General features: G+C 43.3%; 2 protein-coding genes across 3 annotated transcripts in view; both read left to right on the top strand.

Annotated features, from left to right (window-relative positions):
- The window catches only part of LOC147194438 (phosphatase and actin regulator 1-like), a 43,753-nt gene extending 32,163 nt beyond the window's left edge, over positions 1-11,590 (top strand). For both annotated transcript variants that reach the window (XM_086128531.1, XM_086128530.1), the window contains exons 8-12: positions 2,227-2,282; positions 5,182-5,243; positions 6,598-6,738; positions 9,525-9,601; positions 9,803-11,590. In XM_086128531.1, coding sequence (XP_085984657.1) covers positions 2,227-2,282; positions 5,182-5,243; positions 6,598-6,738; positions 9,525-9,601; positions 9,803-9,818 — 352 coding nt within the window. In that variant the 3' untranslated portion in view covers positions 9,819-11,590. The remainder of the gene's footprint in view (positions 1-2,226; positions 2,283-5,181; positions 5,244-6,597; positions 6,739-9,524; positions 9,602-9,802) is intronic.
- Positions 11,591-12,719: 1,129 nt separating this feature from the next.
- phlpp1 (PH domain and leucine rich repeat protein phosphatase 1) overlaps positions 12,720-24,457 on the top strand; it is a 48,651-nt gene continuing 36,913 nt past the window's right edge. Inside the window, exon 1 of the mRNA XM_086129472.1 lies at positions 12,720-14,555. Coding sequence (XP_085985598.1) covers positions 13,064-14,555 — 1,492 coding nt within the window. The 5' untranslated portion in view covers positions 12,720-13,063. The remainder of the gene's footprint in view (positions 14,556-24,457) is intronic.

Here is a 24,457-nt window from a genome sequence, read left to right as displayed (position 1 = left end):
ATTTATTTATATATATCGTGTTTCCATTTTAACATCCAACAAGAATAAGTTCTTTATCTCGCTGAAATGAGGCCCTTAAAATGGTGCTGACCTAATTTTGGCAACACGTCACCCCCCCCCCCCCCCCCCTTCGCTTATCTTCTCTTCAGTGCTCGCTCATCACACTGAATCACCACACAGTATCCGATTCCTCCACATCGCAGCACCACTTAAAGCCACCTAGACACCAGCAATTTACAAAGAAAGAAGTCGGGAATATGGTTGCAAGCGAAGAAGGGAATGTTATCATCCGTCAATGTTGGCACACAAGTCAGCTTTCCCCTCTGTGATTGGAACATAGTGCATGTTCCCAGAAGGCCTGCCTGCTTTCTTGTCGTGTTTCCAAAAAAAATCCTCTTCCTCTCTTTCCGCTGCTTTCACAGCGTTGTGTCCTGTAAGGTCATGTCTTTTGTGCCAGGTTCGGCAAAATTGTTCAGGATTGGAGTAAGACGTCCTTTGCTTTTAGAGACGTGTATCAAGACAGCAAAAGCAGATTGGAAAGCTTATATATTATTTTAACTTTGTGGCAGTGGTTTACACTTTGAGTGCTGTTGACGTCAATTGCCGTCAACGATATTTTTTTTTATAGGAAAGGGTGAGTCTTGGCCAACTGTGGTTTGATCATTAAATTAGGAAAGTAAAAAAGAAGAAGAAAAACTGTGACCATCATACGGCAGTATTGTCTGTTTTGGGTGAAATCACCTTGTATCAAAACAATGCTTGTGAACATAGCGGACCTCTGGAACTTTGACTGTTACAAGCCGCTTATGATGAGTCAAAGTGTTTGTCACATTAAATTACAATCAAGATTGTCACAAAACAGAGAAAAGATGGCAGAGCTGTTTAAAATTTGGGAATAGTATCAGTGATATAATGTACACATACGCACATCTACGCATGATGCATGCACACACTATGAAATACTACTACTACTAAATATGAATGTAAGGTTGTTACACCAGTGAATATCTGTAAATATATTTTGCCATCAAAAGCACAGTTTCATTGTTGCTCGCATGTTATAGAAGAAAAAAACTGTTCCGTTGTTTGAGGTGTTACTAAAGTTAAATTATTTGTGTAGAAGTCACTGTTGTACATACGGTTTTTTTCTCTGTGTTTTTGTGGAAGTGGGGGTCCAAAATAGGTCAAACCAACCCATGTTCTACTGCTCACTTAAACTGCTGCACAAACTAATCTGTTGCGCACCGTTCTTAACCTTGAAACGTTGCATGTCGTGAGTGTCATAAACTGAGAATCCCCTGTGAATCATTTCAAAATTAAATCTGTAACAAACCATTTAGAAAGGCACATTTGCTCATCCTTATAATGGCATACATTTGGAAAGATGATTCATTTCTGCTTTAAAAGATAACATTTGTCAAATGAGCAGCACAATTGGACATGTGAAATGTCCCAAATTGTCACAACAGTTTATATTGTGCTATTGACTCCTGTTTGGCGGATTGGATCACTGAAGATTCATCCGGAATGAGGAGAGAGAAAAAAAAAAACAAGGCGTATTGGCAATTGAATTCTTTGTGTGTAGGAGTCTATCAGCATGGCACATCTTGACTTAATGTTTGCCCACTCTTTCCTTTTTTTTTTTTTTTTTTTTTTTGCAATAGTGCTCCAAATCTGTCAGATTTGCACATGCGCACTTCAGGTGTTCCATTGGATTCTTTTCGTTTGCTTCCGATGAAGCCACCCTTTTGTTGTTTTGTGACGTATGTTTGGAGTCACCCTTCCTCCTCTTTTTCTGGGGACATTTGATGGTTTTCAGATAAAGGCAGTTGTTTATTTTTTAACGAATCGGCCATGCTTAGCTTAAACCTTCATACTGGGCGAGCACATCCAGATGGCTGTTATTTTTAATGAGGTGGCAACAATCGATCCAGTGCCTGCCGACTGCTCGAAAGCAGGGGACCCGACCGACACAGTTGCTATAATAAGAATACCAGCAATTGTTTTGGTTATCTTTGTCACTACATCTGCTTATCAATTTAAATAACCCTCAAAATCTTTTTTTTTCTGTGTGTATTTGGATGAAATATAGTTCCAATGTCAAAAGTATTTTGAGTCATCGTTTAATGTCTAATGGAACATTTACACTCAATAACCACGATGTCCAATACACCAAACATGTCAAATAATGTGCTGACCGTTGGTAATTATTGTATTTCTCACTAGGCGCTTAAGTCAGAGGCCGACGGCAGAGGAGCTGGAGCAGAGAAATATCCTCAAACGTAAGCATTTTTACTTTTCACACTTCAACACACACAGAATTTATTTATATACCACATCCAGCACGTTACAACAGCGTGGCTTTGTCGTCAGCGTGCGGGTACTAGACTAGCCTGCCTGCAATCCAGACCTGACTCCCATTGAAAATATGTGGCGCATTATGAAGCATAAAATACGACAAAAGAGATACTGGACTCTTTAACAGCTGAAGGTGTACATCGAGCACGACTGGGAAAGAATTGCACTTACAAAGCTTTGACAATTGGTGTCTTCAGTTCCCCAACGTTTATTGAAAATCTTTGGCTTCAACACGTTCCAAAATGCTTTCCCAGCTTTTTTGGAACGTGTTGCAGCCATAAAATTCAAATGATTTATTTTCCAGATTGGGATGGAGATCGACTGATTAGCACGCTTGCCTTACAATGCAGTGGTGCACAGTTCGATTCCTGGTCCGGCCTTCCGGCATGGCAGGTTCATGAAACTCTCTGAGCTGTCCCTAGGTGTGATTGGGAGCGCGAATGGTTGTTCGTCTACGTGTGCCCTGCAATTGGTGGGCGCCAGTTTGGGGTGCACCGTTGCCTACTGCCCAATGTCAGTTGGGATAGGCTCCAGCATGCCTGCAACCATTGTGAGGATAAGCTGGATGGCTGGATGATTTGCTAAAAACGAGTTGATCAGTTTGAACATGAAATCTCATCTTAGAAGTGTATTCAATGAAATGTATGTTGAACAGGATTTGCAAATCATTGTATTCTGTTTATGTTTAACACAACGTCCCCACTTCATTGGAATTGGGTTTATAGTTGGTCACTTTTATAAATTACCGGTTGTATAAATACAAGGCAGACATCGAGCAAGACGGCAGCATTAAAACGCACCGTGCTTTGGCAGAATAATAAGTGGTTTGCATCATCACCTGTAGTTTGGTGGGTTTTTTTCTATTTTGAAAGTTGATAAAATGCTAAAAGCTGTTATGCTAGCATACAGTATAGCAAGAACCCGAGTATGGAAATGTTTAGTATTATTATGGCCCACCCGTGTTTCGGTGCATTTCCGTGTGGCTTAAGTCCATATTTACTGATTTGGATGATAAAATGTATTGCCTATTTGTGTCACATTCATTTCATCTCAGCCTGACGTTTCATGTTGCAAAAGGCGAGCGGGGTTCCCCGAGGAAGTAGACTCTGGCGAGATTGCTTTCTTAGCGTCACCGCACACCCAAGTTATATCTGAGAGGCGCAGCCCTTTTGCCTGGTACTCTGTGACTTTGACATCAAAGTGTGATTTATCGACATTCCTGTTCCACCCGGAGGCTCCGCCGACGAGACGACACGTGATAAAAAAAGTCAAAAGAATTTACGAACAGCCCATCATGGCCTCCTCCATCACTCGCTCGTGTGCAAAATCAAATCAATCGCAGAGGAGCGCCTCGATGGCAGATCTTTTGAGAGATGCATTTTAATTGCCACGGAATTTGCAGCATACTAGCAAGTACGTTTGAACGTAGTTGTAGGCCAAATGCTACAAACGTCTCATTTCCCCATAACGCCACGGAGTGACTTAGGCACGCGCGAGTCAAAAAAAAGCTTTATTTTATAGCATTTGTCAAAAAATTCAGTCAACATTGTTGATTGTAATTTTATGGTTTACATTACAATGCCACGAGGTACGCGCATGCAAAAGTAAATATCCCATCGCATTATGGGAACCAATGCCGAGCAGGAAAGAAATTGCATTGCAGACCATGGTAAATCCATGAAAAGAAAATACCGGTACAAAAAAAACAACATTGACTTACTTGACTTTCGAACGTATTTGTATGTTTTCCGTTTGGCATTGTTTCCATAATGCCACATTTGTGCATGCAAAAGTCAAAAAGCCGTGGCATTATGGGGGGGAAAATGCAGACGATAAATCATACACTGCATACACAATAAAAACATACATTAAAATTCTGACTAAACAATTATACATACTTAAAAAAAGTTTTTCCAAGCATTTGCCTGCCATTGTACCAATACGTTCAGATTTAAAAATGTCTTTTTTTTCTTTTTTTTTACTCACACATGTGCAAGTCAGTACTCCATGGTATTGTGGGAAAACGTTATATTTGTAGCATTTAGCCTACAAGTACATTCAACATTGTGAGAACATTTCAACATTTGCGAGCATGTTCGAACGTACTCGTGGGAATGTGTATTTCCTTGTCGGAATATTTTTGCTCCATGCTTCCGCAAGATCCTATTATGAAGAATTGATCCAATGTTAACTTGATAATAGTTGGTATGGTAACATTTATCTAGCAGTGTTATACATGTTTTTTCACATATTACAGTGGCAGTCCAAGTACAAAAAGCGCAAAAGCAACTTTAAGGATTTTGCAATGTGTCCTGTAGCAAACTTTGTACAAAAAAAAAATTACATTGTGTATTCATGTCTGGCATTATTTCAAAAAGACTATTAAGAATGGATGATCAAATTTCTTACAAGAGCATCTTTAATATAATATGTGCAAAGGCAGATTTTGCACATGTATTCAGGTACCGTACTCTATCTCAAAAGAAAGGGAAAATGCTAACATCACAAAATGGCAAGCTTGGCCACTTAATAACATGTGCATTTTAATGAGATGGGACTTCTATTTTAATCCAGTTGGCTAATCAATGCAATCATGAGCACGCACCAAAGGGAAAAGTTGGGAGAGCGAAGCTATTCCGCTCCCCTGACACGCATCGCTAATGCTATTAAACAGCCAATGAATGACAAATGCTATTTGGGGTTACACAAGCATATTCACTTTAGTTGAACATTGCTCTCTAATTGGCCACATTAGGCAGAGCGCATGTTTGCTTTCCTCGTTCATAATTGCATAACTGCAGTAACGCTCGTCCTTCTGCGCAGCTCGCAACGAGCAAGAGGAAATCGAGGAGAAGTGCGAGATCAAGCGGCGGCTGACTCGAAAGGTGAGTCGAAACAACACGACGAATGGTAGGCGGGCCATTGTTATGTGTTCCCTCCTGGCTGACGTCCGTCCTTGTTGCCCTTGGCCCCGGCAGCACGTCGGCTGCCAAAACCCTCGGACCCCTTGGAGAGGTGTTGAGCGTGTTCCTGTCGTTTTCAATTAAGCAACTCTTCTTGCAACCCTGCAGGCATCCTGCTCTTGACAAAAGAAAAAAAAAATTGCTATGATCCTACATTTGCTGCGCTGCATATATCTTGTTAATACAGTGGGACTGACTAAATCAAGCTCCCCGAAAGTGGTATCATTTGGTTTTAGATGCAGAATATATTTTGCAAAGTTAAAAGCATATGAGGCGAGACTTCAGCTCAGTGAACATCTTAAGCAGTGGTGCGCCAAAGTACATGAAATCTGCTCCGTTCTTTAATCTGGCCCAGCATCCATTTACATTAGTATCAACAGTCCGGGAATATTTTTTGCATTACCGGTAATCCCCCCCCCCCCCCCCCCCAGTTTATTTTTTAATCATTCATCTAATTAACTCACTGGTTAATCAATTTATTATAAATAATAAAATAAACATGAGTAAAATAAAGAATTTGATCCCGAGACTATGGCAAACTTTTTTTGATTGCTGAATCAAAATACAATTATTTCCAGTAATCCTCTGCGATTCTCTCCATATGTACAACTGCGAAAAAGCCCAAATAATTGCTGCGCCACCCAAAAGATTTATGTCATTGCCTATGGATTCCATGTGATGGCACCAAAGCACTACTTTGGTATTAGACATGGCTTTGTCGCCTTCATGTGGTATTTCGGAAAGAACAAAATAGGCGAGGTTTTCTGCAAATAACGGAAGATGGATGGTTTCAGGAAGAATTGTGAATCGACAAGTTAACATTGACATTGGGGAAAAAAGGTTTTACCTTCTCAAAGATGTTAATTCAACGGGGCATGCCTTAAGCACCTTGCTTCGCATAGGCACCTGAAATTAAATGCCTTCTTAAATAAATGCCCGGCTTCAAATGGATTCCTGTTACTCTCTGCAGGTAAATAAACGCATGCCTCCTCAAACACCTTCCGTCAAATAGACTCTGATGAGCTGTAATTGAGTTTGGAAATATCTCTTCAAAGAAGCATCTGACTTCAAATAGACTCCCATCTAAATTCCTCACCAAACACCTTACTTGAAATAGACACCTGGTAATTTGCAAATTCCAAATCGTCCCGCCTTTAGACATTTGACGACACAAAATGGTTGCTGCATTAGGGTTTCACACCACAATAATAAACATTGTTAAAACTCTGACAGCGTGACTGTCGACACACTTTTGATACAGCTGTTGTTGTTCTAGCTGAGCCAGAGGCCCACCGTGGAGGAGCTGAGGCAGGCCAAAATCCTCATCCGATTCAGTGACTACGTGGAGGTCTCAGACGCCCAGGACTACGACCGGCGGGCAGATAAACCGTGGACCCGGCTCACCGCAGCTGACAAGGCCAGTAGTGCTTCCTGCTTAATTAGATATATTCTGCATGTTTTCTCACAGTTTAAAACAAATTCAAGGCTCCAAATATTTAACATTTTCTACAGTTTTTCTAATTGGGGACTTTATTTGAGGAGCAACATTATAATTATAAGGAACAATTTTGTGTGTTTTTTTTTTTTTTTTTTTTGTAGGGTAATCCCAGGGACCCGAAGCCAAGGTTTTATTAAACAATAAAGATGTGACTATATATGTATATAATGAATGACCAGGATTTCGTTTGTATACAATCAGCTGTTTTTATTTCTGAAATACACAAATAGCAGCAAAATGTATTTTCTTGTCCAGAAACATTTTTCACTGAGCGGTGAAGGTTTGCAAGTGCATGCACATGTCGCGAATGTTGTTGGGGTTTTTTCATCAGGGTTCAAGATAGTTCAACAACAATTTTATTCGGCGCACAAAAATGTTCAACATGTTCAAAATTTGATGGTGACAAGAAAAACTATTCGCAACCATTCAAAAAACGGTTAGTAAATACCTGGCAAATGCCTTTGCAACTCTCAGTGAATGAACCTTGACCCAAAAAAAACAAACAAAAGAAAAAAACATTTGCCCACACGCTTCCTCGCCTTTGCCGCTCAGTGAGACACGAGCTTTGGCAAAACTTGAAATGAAACCTAAAAAATAAATGAATAAAAATAGACGATCCACTGTTACGGAATTGTGAAGTCACTTATTGTCCAGACCCCAAAAGTCAATCAAAACTCCGAACTGTATTGTGAAAACAAAGAAATAACATTCCTGGTATCTAAATATACTCTGGACGGCCCTTTGGTCCAGTGGTCAGCGCGTCGACCTCACAGTGCAGAGGTACCGGGTTCAATTCCAGCTCCGGGCTCACTGTGTGGAGTTTGCATGTTCTCCCCCGGGCCCGAGTGGGTTTTTTCCGGGTACTCTGGTTTCCTCCCACGTTCCTGGGCGGTTCAATTATCAGGAAAACTTAAAAGTCTGCGATTCTTAGTTTTGCTATTCAACGTCAGAGCTACTACCTCGTTTCGTCCGTAACACCGAATGTTACGAATATTTACCCTTTCAGGGACAGTGGTTACAACAGTGAACAGCTTATCCTGTTATCAGGTTACAAGGTGCATGAAAGGGTTAAAAAAAAAAATACAAATATTTTGGGTGACATTTCTCAAGCAGGTTGAAAAAGAGCAGCTGTGGCTCTGGTGACGTAATGCGTCACTGCTTTCTCATAAGTTAGCAGGCGAATCCAACGCTAGCCGGAAACTAACATCTTGGGTCGAATTGCAGTCGCTGCTTGCTTTTCACAAGGAAAAAGGCCAGTGATACAAAGTGAAGCTTCATCGTCGGGTTATGTCCAATAATTTGGGGACAACTCCCGTGTGTTAACGACAACTATTCATTTTCAGATATAGGCAGATAACCAAAGCGTTTCTCTGTAGCCCCCAAGTGCTACCGCTGCGTCCCTCGCCTTTCACTATTTTTCTCTTTTCCTTGTCTTGTGAGCACGCAAGATCACACCTGAGGACCACTCGCGGAAATCACGGGGGCACCGACTGTTTTGATTACGCAATAGCTCCCCTTACGTAAGCGGACTAATCGGACAAGCGGCGCCGCGAGACGGCGAGCTGCCGACATGTCTACTTTCCGCTTCCAACATCAAAGGCGCATTTTAATATTTTGCCTTCTACTTTAAGGAACTCTCTGCTTCATAAAAAGAGATAATGTTATTCTTTTGGCCTGAAATTTGATGACTGTTTCTAAAGTGACCCAAATTACACAAAAGTGAAAATGTGTACACTGTCTCTCTCACATGGTCACATTTGTCCCATGTCTAATAAATTGGGATTTACAATTCCTGTACCAGTGTGTTCAAGAAAGTAAAATGGTGGTAATTTCGTTTTTTGGTTTTTTTTAACGAAACAGAAACTACATTCCATGTATACATCATGTGCCTGCGTGTTTATTGGACATCCGTAACAGTGTTCAAGGGGCAGCTTGATGCAGCCCTGAGAAAGATCTATGTTTGCACCACATTTTCGCAGGTTCAAAAAAAAACATTCACCCCTTGGGTTTTGGAGGTTTAAACAAAATCTCAAAATGGTAAAAGAGTCCCAAGTCATTCAAAAGTCTATTTTGATAGGACAGTGGAGATCGTGTTCATGGAGGGGTTGGGGGACAGAAACAGGCACCTGTTGGTCTTTGAACCCTCATGGGGGAATCATTTGAAAAGAGTATAATGAGCATGCATACCAAATATAAGAAGCAAAAGTAAAGTAAAATAATCCTCTAAGTCATACAAAGTATATTGCGTAAAAGGTGTGTGTGTGTGTGTACAGTTAATGTTGTGTAATAATGTTCACTAATTGAATTGAATCACCATCAAGCGTTTTACGTGTGATTTTAAATCCACACGCAAAAACCATATATTAACGTCACTCACATTTTCCAGAAATGACGCTGAATTAATCAGATAAATAGTCTTTTTGCATTACAGCGCCCCCTGCTGAAACACTTCGTGCACTGCGGTCTTGAAGAAAAAAAAAACCTGTTTTTTCTTAGCCTTTTATGCAACTTGGCTTTACATAAGTGCCAAATTTCACCTCTGATTTCAAGATTGACAATATTAAATAAATTGTGATTGCATATCTGTGACCTAAAATGTGCAGTGTGAAAATCCAACCTGACTGTCTGGTGTGCTTTTATCTTCCAGTTTCTCTTTCAGTGTACTTGCCGGGTATTCATTCTCCGTTATTGTTTTTCTTATGCAGGCAGCTATTCGAAAAGAGCTCAACGACTTCAAGAGCACTGAGATGGAAGTCCATGAGTCGAGTCGTCATTTAACCAGGTAAAGTGACGCCTCTCTGTAGTCAAGTAACTAGAAATGCCTCGTCAAATAACCACCTGGTATTTATCATCAGTTTAGCAACTGGCTGCAGTACGTGAGCACATGTTGGATTTAGATGCAGCATGCATTGGTCAGAGATGCAAAGCCCCCAGCGTGATGAAATGTGTTGAAATCTTTTTTTTTTCTTTCTTTCTTTCTCAGGTTTCACCGACCATAGACCATTGCTGTGTCAAGCAGTACTGCAGGGGTAGAACCTTAAGTGCTGGACAGTCAAACTGTGCCCATTTTTGTCAATAAGGCCATGTCTTTTGAAATGCCCCCCCCCCCCTCCTCCAAGGCCACAGACAAAACTGCGTCAGTACTTACACCCGCCAGTTAGCCCACCCGCTGTAGTAGCACATCAGTTCAGTCACCCCCCCAAAGGCCGCCCTTTGTTCCATTTTGTGGAATTAGCTGAGTGAATCGTCTCTATGCTGAGCTCTCAGGCAGGCGCTCAGTTGTGCGTTTGCCGGCTTCAGACGGTGACGGAACATTACAGTCACCGGCAGACTTGTCACATTGCTTCTTCTTGATGATGATGTCGTTCCCCACGGAGCTCCGAAGGGAGCAACTATGTAAGAGGATGCACCGTCGCTAGAGGGTTGGGGGGGGGGGATTTATCCATCTTTTATAGCATTGGCGGGGAGGAGTGTCGTGTCACAGTGTGCAATATCTGATTTAGTTCCAAGGCTGTTGGGCCCTCTAGAGTTCAATCCGCGGTTCTGCTCTTCCCATGTATTGTCCTGTACTGTACCGACAATGTTGTCATCAAAGTCGCGGACTGTGAATCCCAGGGAGGAAACTTTCTCCAAATGTACATTTTTGTTTATATTGAAGAAGTCACGAAACCAATTTCCTTCACTCAAGTCAGAATTGTGTACATTTTATGTAAAAAAAAAAAATGCATCTGACAGATGTGCGTATGTTTTATATTTCTTTTTTTTATATTTTTTGGGGGTGACGGGGCGGGGTTGAGGCCTAAATGTACATGTACTTGCTCTTTCGATGGAAGTATTTTGGAATTATTACCAAGGGCAAAAGTCATTGTAGTGTTTTATTTTTGTTTTGGTTTTTTTTTATATCAGTATTTATCCCTTATAACCTGCATTTTATTGTACACTTTCTTTTTACAAGCAATAGTCTTTGCTCATAAAGGGTTGAACATCACGCCACCCTTTCATTTTTGTGCTCTATACAGTTTATGCATTAGTATTAAATGAAGTGGACTATATCAGGATGAAGTTTCCTGCTGTCAATGCCGCTGAGCCAATTGGATATCTGCCTCACTCCAAATTGAACATGGTAACACTTCTGGACAAGAAGTGGATTTTAATGGACTGATTTTGAACTTGCTCTAAATCTCCACAACTCAAGACATTTGCACTGTCACTCATAAGCTTTACAGACACTTAAGGTTGTCTTTTCTTCTGTATTACATTTCATTAAGATGTGAATTGTGTGTCAGGTGCGGGAAATATAGTACGTCTTCTCCCTTGGAGAATGATTTCAAGCTGTGTCGTTTGCATGGGTGTTGTATTCATTTGGAGCACAGTTCGGTTTACATTATAAAAGAGTTTCACCTGGTCGGCTAGCCTCACTGGTGTTGTAAATGCGGGCATTTTTTACCGCCATGATATTTTTTTTATAAATAATTGATTCAACACAATAGGAATGATTTCAACACTTGACTTGATTGTCCACATGACAATCAAGGAAACAAGCTGCCAAGACGTGCATGAGGATTTCCATTTTGCCGAATTTGAAGGGGGGAAAAAAAAGAAAAAAGGGAAAATGAACTCGGCAATAACACTTTGGCTCTCCTGTGGAAATTTGGAACAGCTTTTCGAATAGATTTCCAAGTGTTTTTTTTTAACCCCGCCCACACTTTTGGAATACTGAATGCCATGTAAAGGATACATAATGTCAATTAAAATCCCATTTCTGAATGCATTTCCACAGTGTGCACTTTTTCCATTACAGAGATAACAAATTCTACCATAGCCGTCTATTTTAAGTGAGGTACAAATATACAACAATGGGACCAAATTTTAGCAGATTTATGACCGATTCTTGGATGTCTGAAAGATTATCCTGTAATGTGGTGTAGCCAAGCGTTCACACTAACATTTGCACTGATGGACAATCTACAGCACAAATGTTTTTTGGCCTCCCAAAGCAAACCGGAAGTACTTGTTTAATAAATGTAAATATTTTCATTTTTGTAAAAAACTTAACAGATATTCCAAGTATTCTTTTTTTTTCTCCAACTCCCTACTTAGCATTAGTTGAATAGTTGTTTACCAAAACATTTGTTTGCCACAATGTTTCATGTCTTGCTAAAATATTTACAAGGGTGGTGCAATAGTAGGGGTCCATGTGAGTATGAAATGCGCTATATACTGTCTTGCCTTATAGTACTAATAAACGAAATTGCCTGCAACACACCACACCGCTATTCAAAACGAATCAGTCAGATAAAAAAACTATCATTTCACAAACCTCATAAATCCTCTAATTCTTATTCGTGCAACTTTTCCTGCTATCTGCAGCACACCCTCCTCGCCTATGGGGTCGCCGTGGCCCGCAGATAGGAATTTAAGTTCGCTTTTTTGTCCTCTAGAGGGCGGGAAATGCCATCAAATTGACACAAGCCGGTGATGTGAAATGGCGTCCCGATCGAAACTTATTCGCTTCGACACTTTACAGAAATGCGGCCAAGCTTTCATTCATAAACCTCTGCGGATTTTACAACTTTATCAGAGGATACCCCAATAGGGCCGTCGTCTCTTCAACGTCACTGATGTTCAACAGATAACGGTCGTGGAGTATGTACGCAGCTACAGGGGGCTAAGCCAAACCGACGGTTGGCATCAACCGATGCTTTTTCCGCTAGCAGCCGCACGTGACCTAAAGCCGAGATCATGGGAGATGTAGTTTTCAAGACTTTCCTCCCATCCGGCCACAAAGGGAACACGAGCCGGTGCAATACAAATACCACAGTGCGCCGCGTTGTTGTTGTGTCGCGACGCCATCTTGACTCCTCCTCATGAATATAAATCAGGAGGTATTTGCGTAGGAGGTCGGCCGATGTTCATTGCATATTCGAGCAGTGTATTTTCGTCCAAGCGGGTCGCGCAGTCACGTCTCCGCCCTGAAATGTCCCTACGCGCGCCCTGCCTCCTCTTTCTCATCGACTTTAATCGGTAAAATGTTCCCTCGGAGCGACGGAGGAGACAGCGACAGGAGAAAACAAAAAGGCGGGGAGTGAATGACTCCTAACGGAACAAGTGACCGACGCCGCCCGTTTGGTGTGTCTTCACCACGGTGGGAACGTACTCTGGCTTTTAAATGCAGAAGCGGTCGACGGAACCAAGTGCGCACCGTCATTTAGTCTGAGGCGGGGGTGATTTCTTACTGGCGGCAATGGAGACCGAGCAGGCTGCATCTGAGGATGGAAACAAGTTAACGAGGAAGCCCAGTGGAGTGTCCAGCGGCGGCGGGCATCTGTCTCCTTCCTCCATAGACGCAAAGAACGGCAATGGTGTTCCCCACGCGAGCCGAATTGCGGCGTTGAACGGCCGAGGCTTATCCGGTAACTCTGGCTCCCTGCTGCTAAGACGCAGGCGACTGAAGCGGAATCTCAGCGCCGCTCCGGCCGCGTCCGGCACCACCGCTGCCTCCTCCTCCTCGGCTGTCACGGCCGCCTCCAAAATGAGTTCGGCCCTGTCCTCTGCGTCTCTGCACACCCGGAGTCTGGATCGCAAGACCCTGCTCAAGCACCGGCAGAACATGCAGCTGCAGCCCACCGACCGCGAGTGGGTGAGAACCGACCTCCACCGAGGCTCCATCCACATCTACGACAGACTGACGTCCTCGTCTCCCAGGCCGGTCCTCTGCACTGTAGACACCACGGCCGGGGAGGTCGCAATACGCCTCAGCAAACTCTGCGGCAAGTCCAGCTCTGTCATGCGCGTTATTAGCAAAGACAATCCTAAAATGGACCAAAACGGCAACTGCAGTGCCAAGTACGAGTATAACTACAATCTGTGCAAGGTCAACGAAGACCCCGTTATCAAATATGATCACTTGTCTGGCCTGGAAACATCAGATTTAGGAGGTCACCCCGGTGACAATTTGAGACTGCTACTCATGGCCAATGCAGAGGAGAGGCAACAGGATGGAAAACTTTTCAGCCCTGAGTCAGCGTCCCAAGACAACATAACATGCTCTCTTTCAGACTTAAACTTAAACTCCAACATGGATACGCCTAATGATGATGATTCAGAGCACAGGAATGGCACTGACAGCTACGGACTCAATTCTGGCTCTGATGTGGAGAGCAGCGCTTTTGACGATCTGAGCTCCGGGGCCCGGCTCAGCGAGCACAGGGATTCCCTCAGCGACGACATGATTCTCGGCACGGATGCGTCTATCCTGAGCCCTTCGTTTGACAGCGCCACGGAGGGCCACGATGTGTACGGCAGCTCTTCAGATGAGCTCGAGCTGGACTGCCCCGCATCCAGCTCCAGCCTGGATCCCATCTCCAACGGTGTCAGCTACAAGCAGTGTAGCAATGTCTGTCTCAACGATGTGGCCAACGGCCTGCCCACGAGCAGCAGTGCTGGCTCCTTGTCCAGAGATAGCTCCACAGGTAACACACCTGACATCCAGGACCCAGACTGCAATGCTGGCAAATCAGTGCTGACCCCTGGCCACAGCGGAGGCTCCTCAGAGGAATCCAGCCCTACGCTGTATGTTCAGCTGCACGGCGAAGCAGTCAGGAGGCTTAGCCCAGATGAGAGGCCCCTGCAGATCCAGAATGACTTTCTCTTTAAGCTTGGATTTAAGGACCCTTGGAGAGTTCAAGAGGAAGGGCTTAACACAGAAATGGGCTCCTTGCTACGTTTCTACGCAGGTATGTTATTTTTCATTTGTTGAATGTTGTTGCAGCAGTGCTGCGTTGTGTGAGCCTCGAGGATGCTGGTGTGTTCCCCCCCCGTGCTTGTGTGAGCCTCTAGGATGTTGACGTATTTCCCCTGTGCTCATTGACAGACTAGAGGTAGAGGCAATACACACATACAGTGCGTGTGTGTGTGTTACCGTGAAATTACCGTTATATGGGTATTCCTTGCCAATTAATTGGTGATAACTGTCATAAGTGCCCTCCATCACTCTTGGCACTCCTTGTTAGGATGTGTTAAAACCCTTAAAATAAATGAACCTTTCATCTTTGAAGCATACTCTTAAATACCGAAAAGTATAAAGAGGTTGAGCAAAGCGAAATGGTCACAATTGCACTTTTTTTCTTTTTTGGCAAGAGACGTTAGTATTAAGTGTTGACATCAGGGGTGCTAATAATTCAAGTCAAGTACAAGACGAGTACAACTTTATTGTCGAATGCGCTGTATGTGCAACGTACAGCACAGATGAAATTTCTTCCCTCCCAACCAGACAAGACAACAAGATGAGCCGCTGCGGGTGCCCGCGCCGCCATCAAAAGTACAGTTGCCATACAATGACAAAATAATGCAACACAACACATAAGACACAGGCAGTCGGACAATCTTAACCACTTTTCCTGCATACACTTTGTTGTTTGAAACAGTTACAGATGAAAGAGGAGCAAATCAAAGTGTCCTTTTCACCAGTGGATCAAAGACGTCATTCTGAAAATGTGCACACGTCTGCTACAAGCTAGGTTTGAAAGCAACAAGAAGCTGTCGCGTCCATTAACGAAAAAGAGATTGGCTCTCATCTCCTGTCCCATGTAAATCCGCTTCAATTCCAAGCCGCAAATAATAATAATTCATATTATTAAATGTATAAATAATAATTGTGGCAGACATGATTTGACGTCAAAGAATATTTTCTGAATGTGGGATTTTTTCCACACTGAATAAATGTACAGTACTTCAATTAAAGGTTGGATTTTCTTCTTGAAGATTTTGCTCTGATATCATTTCGAATTTTTTTTTAATTCATTAGAAGACGAAGGACACATCTTGACCAAGGTGCCAATGAATATGAAGGGCACTGTGTATGCTGCAATGAACAAACAAATGTCCTGTCTGCTCAGGGTCTGTCAGGCACATGGCGACCGGGCAACCGGGTCACTGTTAATGTACTGTTTTCGCCCTGTTCTCTCGGTACTACCGTCTTCCCAAAACATGCATCTGAAGTTCATCGACAACTTTAAATTGTCCATTGGTGTGAATGTGAATTTTGTGTCTGGATGTGCCCTGCCGATCACAGGAAACAAGTCCAGGGTGTATTGCGGGACTTGACCAAAAGTCAATTGAGATTGTTTCGGCTTAGATCAGATGCATTCACAGGCCTTGTGCGGCTCACGGTTCATAGGTTCCCAAGCTCACAAGCTGAACTGCAGTATCCTAATAGTCCTAGCACTTGTGACCAGTGGTTGCAGGCGCCCATTGGCGTACAAACAAAATATTTTGATCCAGGTTTGCAGTCGAACTAGGAGCAAATTGTGCCTCTCAGAAGTATGTGTCTTCATTGTTGTTTGTGTTGTTTCTTCCGGGCCTCGGGCGCCATTGTCAGACCACAGCCGCACACTGCGCTCCCATGGACATGCATGACATCACCACAAAGCCGCCGCCGCCACAACTTATGGCGCTCCGACACAGGGGCCCTGTTCCAGCTTTCACCCCATTATCAACCCCCCATGAAAAGGTTCAATGCCTTTGTGGTTGGATGGAGAGTAGGGCTGGGAGTAGCATGACCGGGGATGGGGGGCGGGGGGGGGTGGTCTAAAACTCCCTCTGTGTACTCTGTGGTCATTGAGATGCTCTACAGAGCCTTTCCCACTGGCCTGCAGCAGCGCATCTGTCACAGTAACTAACTTCCTGCCAAGCCGTGTTAACGTGCTGTCGCATAGCTCGGGAAGCCTTCCCAGTGCCACTGTGTCCAGTCGCTGATGTCACTTTGGGATGTGAAAGTGGGGTGGTGAGTAAATGTTTTACATGATGGGGACTACTCAAGTGATCCAACGCTCTCCAGCTTCCTTTCTTGGGCCAAAGGTCATCAAATGTGACATTGGCAATGGCCACATGCACTCCCGCTCTCACGCTCATGAACACACACACATGACCCATCACTTGACGCGTAATGCTTCTTAATAACCGACATGCCATTAAGCGCTGTGAGATTTCCTTCATTGTGCCCCCACTGTTGTATCGTCGTGGGTTTCAGTGCAGGCACATAAGCCCCCCCCCCCCCCCCCCACGACTCCCTCGGTCTTGTGACAGCAAAGATCTCCAGGGATTTCCTACCAGCTACACTTGAGGGTGAACTACTCAGTTTGCTCCGCATCCAATGTCATGGCAGCTGTCTGTCGATTCAGACCCAATTTAGTAGCTTTACTGTTTGGTTAAAGGACATGCATTATGCATTGCGTTCTCAATTTCAAACATTTCCTAGGGTGTTTTAATTTTATGCCTGTCACATGCTTTTGTTCAAATACCCCAAAGGTAAATGACATACATACAGTGCTTTTGACAGTCCGTAGCTGACGCAGTTATCTATCGCCATCAGGCAACACACACACACACACACACACACACACACACACACAAGATTAAGATTTATTGTGACATAGTCGCACTTGGTGGAAACTTGCTGGAGTCAAGTTTTGAGTGTTGGTAGTGTTTATTGGCAGATTGTGTTCATGTACAGTGATCCCCATGTCAGAAGCAGTCTTCAAATAAAATGGGGAGAAAAAAAAAACCACGTGCATTTCTGAGCGGTACGCCTCCACGTCCCATGTGAGAGCGCTTAACTCCGGTCACCTGAGTACTCACTTAAACAACCCCTCCCTCCTCTCCACTCAGTTCCAAGGCGACGGCACTCCGCACACGAGGCCTTAATGCTCATTCGGCCAAGCACAAAGGGACACCAAATAGCACTTTGATACATGCGCGGGCGGGTGTCATTGCCCCCGTGACATCTGCCGTGCACTTTTGCATGTTGCTATGTTGAAAGCATCTGCGGAATTCACGCCGGCTTCTTGAGAATGTCAAGCACGTTTATTGTGAAGGGAGTGTTTTTTTTTGGGGGGGGGGGGGGGGTCATGCCATTCTTACACATGTTGAGCTGGCTTTGACTGGCCAGATAGTGGAGACAGTCAACGTCAGCTGACTTTCTGGCTGACTCTCAGGCGCAGCTGGCGCAACTGTAGACCTCGACCACACTAAAGGGCTCCTTGTCTGCACAGACCTTTGATACCGGAAGTCCAGTATGTATTGTATTATTGCTATGTGGCTCAATAAAAGCACTGCCTTTTTTTTTTTTTTTTTTTTTTTTTACAAGCTGGATCTGACCACGCCTGATGCATTTACGTAGCAAAATTGGACACATTGGCCACAGCATAGGGCAGACAGACCTTCAGCGAGGCGTGCCAGGTCAAGCTTTGCTGTATGACCAGACGAAGGGGCTCACTTTTGCTCTGGCGAAACACAAATGCAAACATGCGCATGTACAGAGGGCCGCCCCGGATCAAAGAGCCACTGTCCTCTTTGGCAGGCTGACAAGTGATCCGCTCAGAGCGGCCCACACAGGAGCCTCTTGTAGTGCCTCGCCTACTGCTTTATTAGTACTGAAGCGCAGGGGACACAAACGAACGGCCACATGAATATTCTTACATCCAAACTTTGTTTGTTTCTGCTCAATAACGTGATGTAGTTTCAAAAGAGCCACTTTTGTTTGTTTTGGTTGATTGGGTGTGAACACAGAACTCAAACTCACATCTGGTGTGGACCAAACCAATTGTTGTGTGTTCTTGGTTCTGTTCCAAACAAATTAATCCCAATTATGTTTACATGAGAAAGCAATCGCAGCATGATTTACTCTAAAGGAAAGTCCTCTCAAGAACTTGGGCTGCTTTCACACGAGCACCCTTAAGTCCATTTCAATTGAACTAAAGGCCACTTGGCACCCGATGTCATGTGTGATTTGGACCCAACCAACTAGCGTGTGATCTTGGTATGGTTCCAAACAATCTTGTCCCAGTTCATGAATGGTGAGAAAGTGATCGGAGCTCGATCCAGATTGGTACTCAAAGTACTTTTCATTCTGAAATTCACTCTCTTTAGTCCAACTTAAGTTCATTTACCACCCTTGGTGTGATTTGTGCCATCAGGTGTAAACACAGAAATCAACCTCGGGTCACATGCAGACCAAACCAACTGGTGTATGGTCTTGGTTCTGTTCAAAGCATACTTGACGGAAATTATGGTGAGAAAGCGATTCAGCGTCAGTCTACTCAAACTGGCATAAAATCAGTGTGCTTCTACGGAAGAATTTGGGCCTCCTCAATCCAACACCATTTAGTCAAGTGGTTTGTTGTCTCGGTACTGTTCCAGACAGACCGAAGTTGGCCCCTTTCAGTGATTGTAACAAAGCAATCCTAAGTTTGACCATTTTCATCACAGCACGTTTTAGATTTTTTTAAATCGACTTAAGTTCACATACTGTCTTTGTGTAGTCCACCTGTTGGTCAAGTGTGAACGTAGAATTTGAAATCTGTTGTAGACCTAAAGCTATTTATTCCTGGTCTTGGGATGGTTGCAAATGAACTGACATGTTTTGGTTGCGATGAGACAACAATCCAACAAAAATGAATCAATTCATTTTGACTCTAAAAAGCACAATAGATGTGTGTAGTTTATTAGGGCCGGGCATTCGACCAGATTTCCTTGGTCAACTTCGGAAAAAAATCTGTCATCGGTTCAATATTTTTATTTTTTATTTTTTTCCAAAGAAATGTGAGAATCATTTTTGGAATTTGCTGAATCCTTGTTTCGATGCCAGTGTCCGAATGAGACAAATAGGATGATAAAGTGTGTCTGTCAAGTGAATTCCATCCTCCAATTGATTGACAATCGGTTAAATGAGTTTTAGACATGAATGCTCTCTCTCAGGGCCAACTTCTCATAATGTGTTCACTTATGGTGCCAAAGTGACGATTAACAACTTACGGCTGGTTTGACCCCAATTGGCATCATGTTTTCCCAAGTAGAGCTAGTAAAAAAAATTGAAACTTGCAAATGATTGAACCAATCATCGGTTTAGCATGCATGAGCTTAGCATGACACCATACACGCTCAAGCCGCACGTGTTTTCACTGTCCCGTGGAGGATAATTGGCTTGCGGCTCGGCTATTTATGTGCCTGCTAGGAGCAACACAGGATAATTTTCGCTCACTACTACTCACTCACTCGCTTCCTGTTTACATTCTTGCAATTCTTAAGAGAGGAGGTGTAACATCAGGTGATTTGTTGTGATGCGTTTGGGCAACATTTTTTGAGTCAAGCATTAGTGTTTTAAATTAGGAAAATGGCACAGCACACCACAAAACAAAACAAAAATGACACCAAAAGTATGAACATTAAAATAATATACGTTTCTTGTTCCAATTTGCACAAAGGTGATATGCCAGCAAGTTATGTTTTCATCTGAATAGCATACAGGTCAGTGTCACATAGTAATGAGTTTGAAGACGGTCGATCTTTTACTCAACGAAGTAATGAAGCCAACTGTCCACTGCCTGGATGGCCCTCTTCCAAAAACACTGTGTGTGTGTGTGTGTCTGTGTGTGTTGTGTGCTTGCAACGGAAATCGCATAGTGATCCCGAATGCACATTGGCACCAAGTTTCCCAAGAGGCCAAGGACCTTGAGTTCTTTACCAAGCCAACGCAGCGCGCTAAATTATTTAGATTCATTACCCTACCCAGCTTTGCAAACACTCTCATCTGGGGCACGCCAGCACTTTGCTGCATTTTGCACCCTGCTCACCCCATTAAACTGGAATTGTTAGCTCTTAAATTGCACACTCTTGTAAATCTAATGCTTTGTTCAATTATTATTTTTTTTTATACGACCAAAATAAATGACCAAAGGTGAAAAAGTAGCAGAGAAACCATCTCCCGGTAGTTACAATTCATTCTGTCAAACCAGTTTTTTTTTTTAGTTCCTTGTGTGAAGTCCGTGAACGTTCTCTAAGATGCTTTCTGGGTAATTCCCGTGTTGTTTTACTTATGAGGAAAAAGTCAAGGTGACACTAATAAAATGCAGCGCTATCTGATCAAACCTAACTGATAATGACTACTTTGTTTTTACCTGAATGTTACTGCCATTCGAAATGATATCCTTTTTATTGCACCGTGATCTGGTATTATCCAAACATATTGCAACAGAAGCCATATTGCAGTGTTGCTGTGATGCACCTTTGCAAATACTGTAATAAGTTTGGGCTTTATTGCCTTGCACAGCTTGTGGTTGCATTTGTCCACACTTAATGAATGCACGTAATAGGTCTCCTTAAGACGTTCGGCGTAATTAAAATTCAAATGAACACAAAATCAATATGGCCAAATGGCAACATGGAGATATAATACCGCGCCGTGGTAATTGGAAAGCACGCAATGCTTTTCACCCGCTGCTGTCTAACTTTTATTAATTAAGTTGCGAGTCGGCTACTTGATGTCTCTATTCCTCATAGGCTGGAGACATGTTCAAAAGACAACGGTGGTTCAATTACTCTAAAAGCTCAACTACGTCTTTCCGTTCTTACCTTGGGCTTTTTCTGCGGAGGCGGGCTCCTGACCTGATGAAGGACTGTGCAGGGTTTAAATGCTTAATCAAGATCCCGGCTTTCTCCAGCCCACCTCGTTGGTCGCTACTATAACAGAGAGAGAATCACTCACTTTGTCATCTCTTCCCTTGTGTCTCTTTAACTTGTGCAGATTGGGCTCACGATTGCATCTCCATATCCAGCCTGAAGGAGAAGACTGCATTGTTTGGTCTTTTTATGAATACCCTCTTGGAAGGATCCCCTCATGATTAAAAAGTAATTTCCCATTGGAAACAATGGATATAGAAACATTTGGCTCCACAATAAATATTACAGCATATATTTGTATAAACTCACCTCATAACTTTCAAATAGAAAGCGGATTTTACTACAATTCATCTAAACGAAGAGGACTAGATAACTGTACAGTGGGGTCCTTGGTTTCCAATGGCAATGTTGACGTCATCCGAATTAGAAATCAGATTTGTGATTTATCAGTAACGTCGAGTAAAGCACTTGCAAAGATATAACTAGCATAAAAACACACATTGAAACCAGAAATATAAAGCAGTGAAATGGAAAACAGCCAGTATGGTGGTCATTGATTGTGCCCTCTTCAGGTCTTTTCACTCCGCAAATCCAATGAAATGACTTTTGGTCATGTTCAAATTCTTTTTTTGAAATACCATTTTACTTAAGGGGTTTCGTGCTAAATCGGCAGCATCATGTCATGCTGACGTCCGTGTCCTCACCAGACATCTAATGGTCTTTCTAAACGGCCCACTGCTGAGTCCTTATGTAATTATATAATCAGATTTCACACGTTCCAGAGCTCAAACTCAATATGCTCACATCCCTGTGCACTTATTTACGTTTTTCATATTAAAGTGTGTGCGGGCAACACAGTGGAATAGTGGTTAAGCATTTCTGCCTCGTAGCTTGGAGCTGCAGGGTTCAGCTCCCAGCTGCAGGCTGATGTGGATTTTTGTGTGCTTTGACCGTGTTTGCAATGAGTTTTTCTTCCAATGACATGCATAGGTTCATTGAAGATGCAAAATCAGCGATTCTTTAGTGTGGTAGGCATATTTACTGTTTAAGTCCTTTACCATACATTCCCATCCAATTTCTAAGAACACATAGACCAGGGGTCGGCAACACGCGGCTCCAGAGCCGCATGTAACTCTTTAGCGACATTTAGTGGCTCCCTGGAGCTTTATAAAAAATGTTTGAAAATGGAAAAATATTTTGATAGTAGGCTAATATAGCTCAAATAGATATAGATACATGTTGCAGCTCTGAAAAAGGAGAGCTGTGGTGTTGGTTTTTTAAAATGTACACTTTATTTATGCTTTTAACAGTCTCGACAAACAGACATGTCTGCTCCGAGGCACGGAGCCTTCTCTCTTCTCGTTCGACTCGAGAGGCGTTCAAAGACAGCCTCCGAAAAACGGAAATTAATGATCACTTCACTGACACTAAGAAAAGCGAAAATAATGCACCAAAACAAAAAATCAAGCGAGGAAATAACTAAATAAATTCTATGGGGGCGTTTGTGAACACACAATAAAGGAATGAATAACATAAACAATTCGGAGACAGTCCAGTCTCCTACATACATACAGCATGTGTTTTCTCCATTGTAAGTTTTATATTAGGCTTTTATTTTTTTGCGGCTCCAGACATATTTGTGTTTTGTTTTTTTTGTCCTATATGGCTCTTTCAACATTTTGGGTTGCTGACCCCTGACCTAGACGAACAACCTTTCGTGCACGCACGCACACCTAGGGAAAATTTTATCTTCCATTAACCTGTCGTGTATGTTGTTGTAAAGTGGGAGGAAACCGGAGTACCCGGAGAAAACCCACGCAGGCACGGGGAGAACATGCAAACTCCACACAGGAAGGCCGGAACCGAACCCTGCACCTCTGCACTGTGAGGCCGACGTGCTAACCAGTCGCCCACCGGGCCGCCCTTCAGTCATATTAAATAGAAACCTTTTCTGTTGAATATAGATTGTTTCCTTGGCTGACATCCTCCCTCCGCCACTTCTTCCCTCGCGATCCCATTCTCAATTTCTCCCATGATCGATTTCCACCCCCTCCCTCGATGCTCGCTTTTGCTCCTTAGATCTTCTCCTCGCGCACACCATCTGACAGTTTGCATTTGTCTCGCCCTATCTCTCTATAGCATCTTGCTCTTCAGCCAAACAATCACTGGCCACCTAAAAAAAAAAAAAAAACTGATCAAAGATATGAGCTGCTGGTCCTGCCTCCCACGGTCGTTCTTAGTTCATACACAATGAACGTTTTCCATATAAGGAATTGCAGATTGCAAATTGACTACAGAAAAGCTCTCAAAGACCGTAATTAGAAGTATGGGAAAACAATGTCGAGTTTTTAGTCCGAATTTAAAAGTGTTTACACTTGAGGCTGACTTCACCTCTGTTGGTAGTTTATGCCATTTGCGAGTAGCATTAACAGCTCAATGCTGATGCACCTTGTTTGCCTTGAACTCTGCGCTCGACTAATTGACCCGAGTCTGCCGACTGCAAAACCGTAATAGTTTTATATTCCATGAGCTATTGCAGGACACAAATCGAGAAGCGACTGCTTGCGGTGAGTGTTTTGACACTTGGTCGAGTCTCACAAGTTATGACAAGGAGAAGAAGTTTCAGCTGTGATGTACGAAGACACAACATTGTATGTAAGATAACAATGAGCCTCGCTTCTTTCATTTCTTCTTCGACTCTCAATCTCTTTTCCTTCTATCTGGATGCCTCGTGACACCGGGCTGCCTCTCACAGCTTCTTTGTACGACGACATGGGTCTGATTTGGGGAGGAGAGTTGCAATTGTGGGTGGAGATATGGAAGAGAGATGCAGGGGTCTTTTTTTCCCCCCATCCACTGCCAGCTGTCTGCCATATAATAGTAGATGGCTCCACTTGTGAAATTCATGAAAAGTGTACCCTTTCTGCCGGGGTCACAGAATATTTTACATTGTCCCTGAGCTGAGCACCGGCTTCCCGCCTAGGCTACACGCAAGAAGTGGGGGTGAGGATTAGGGGTATGGTGGGGCGGTGGAGGGGGGGGGGGGGGCTCGCTCGCCGCCGCTGCTTTGATCAGCTGCTGCACAGCCTAATACAACGCAACATCTGCAGCGCTCGCCATCAAAGGGGGTGAACAAAATTACAATTAGGCAAGACAAGTGCATCAGTACTTCTGCTGCTAT

The sequence above is a fragment of the Hippocampus guttulatus genome, chromosome 14 (genome assembly GCF_054856545.1).
Source record: "Hippocampus guttulatus isolate MCC_2025c chromosome 14, RoL_Hgut_1.0, whole genome shotgun sequence".
NCBI classification, from domain to species: domain Eukaryota; kingdom Metazoa; phylum Chordata; class Actinopteri; order Syngnathiformes; family Syngnathidae; genus Hippocampus; species Hippocampus guttulatus.
Note: the sequence above shows the minus strand (reverse complement) of the source record. Positions and strands in the feature narration are given on the sequence as shown.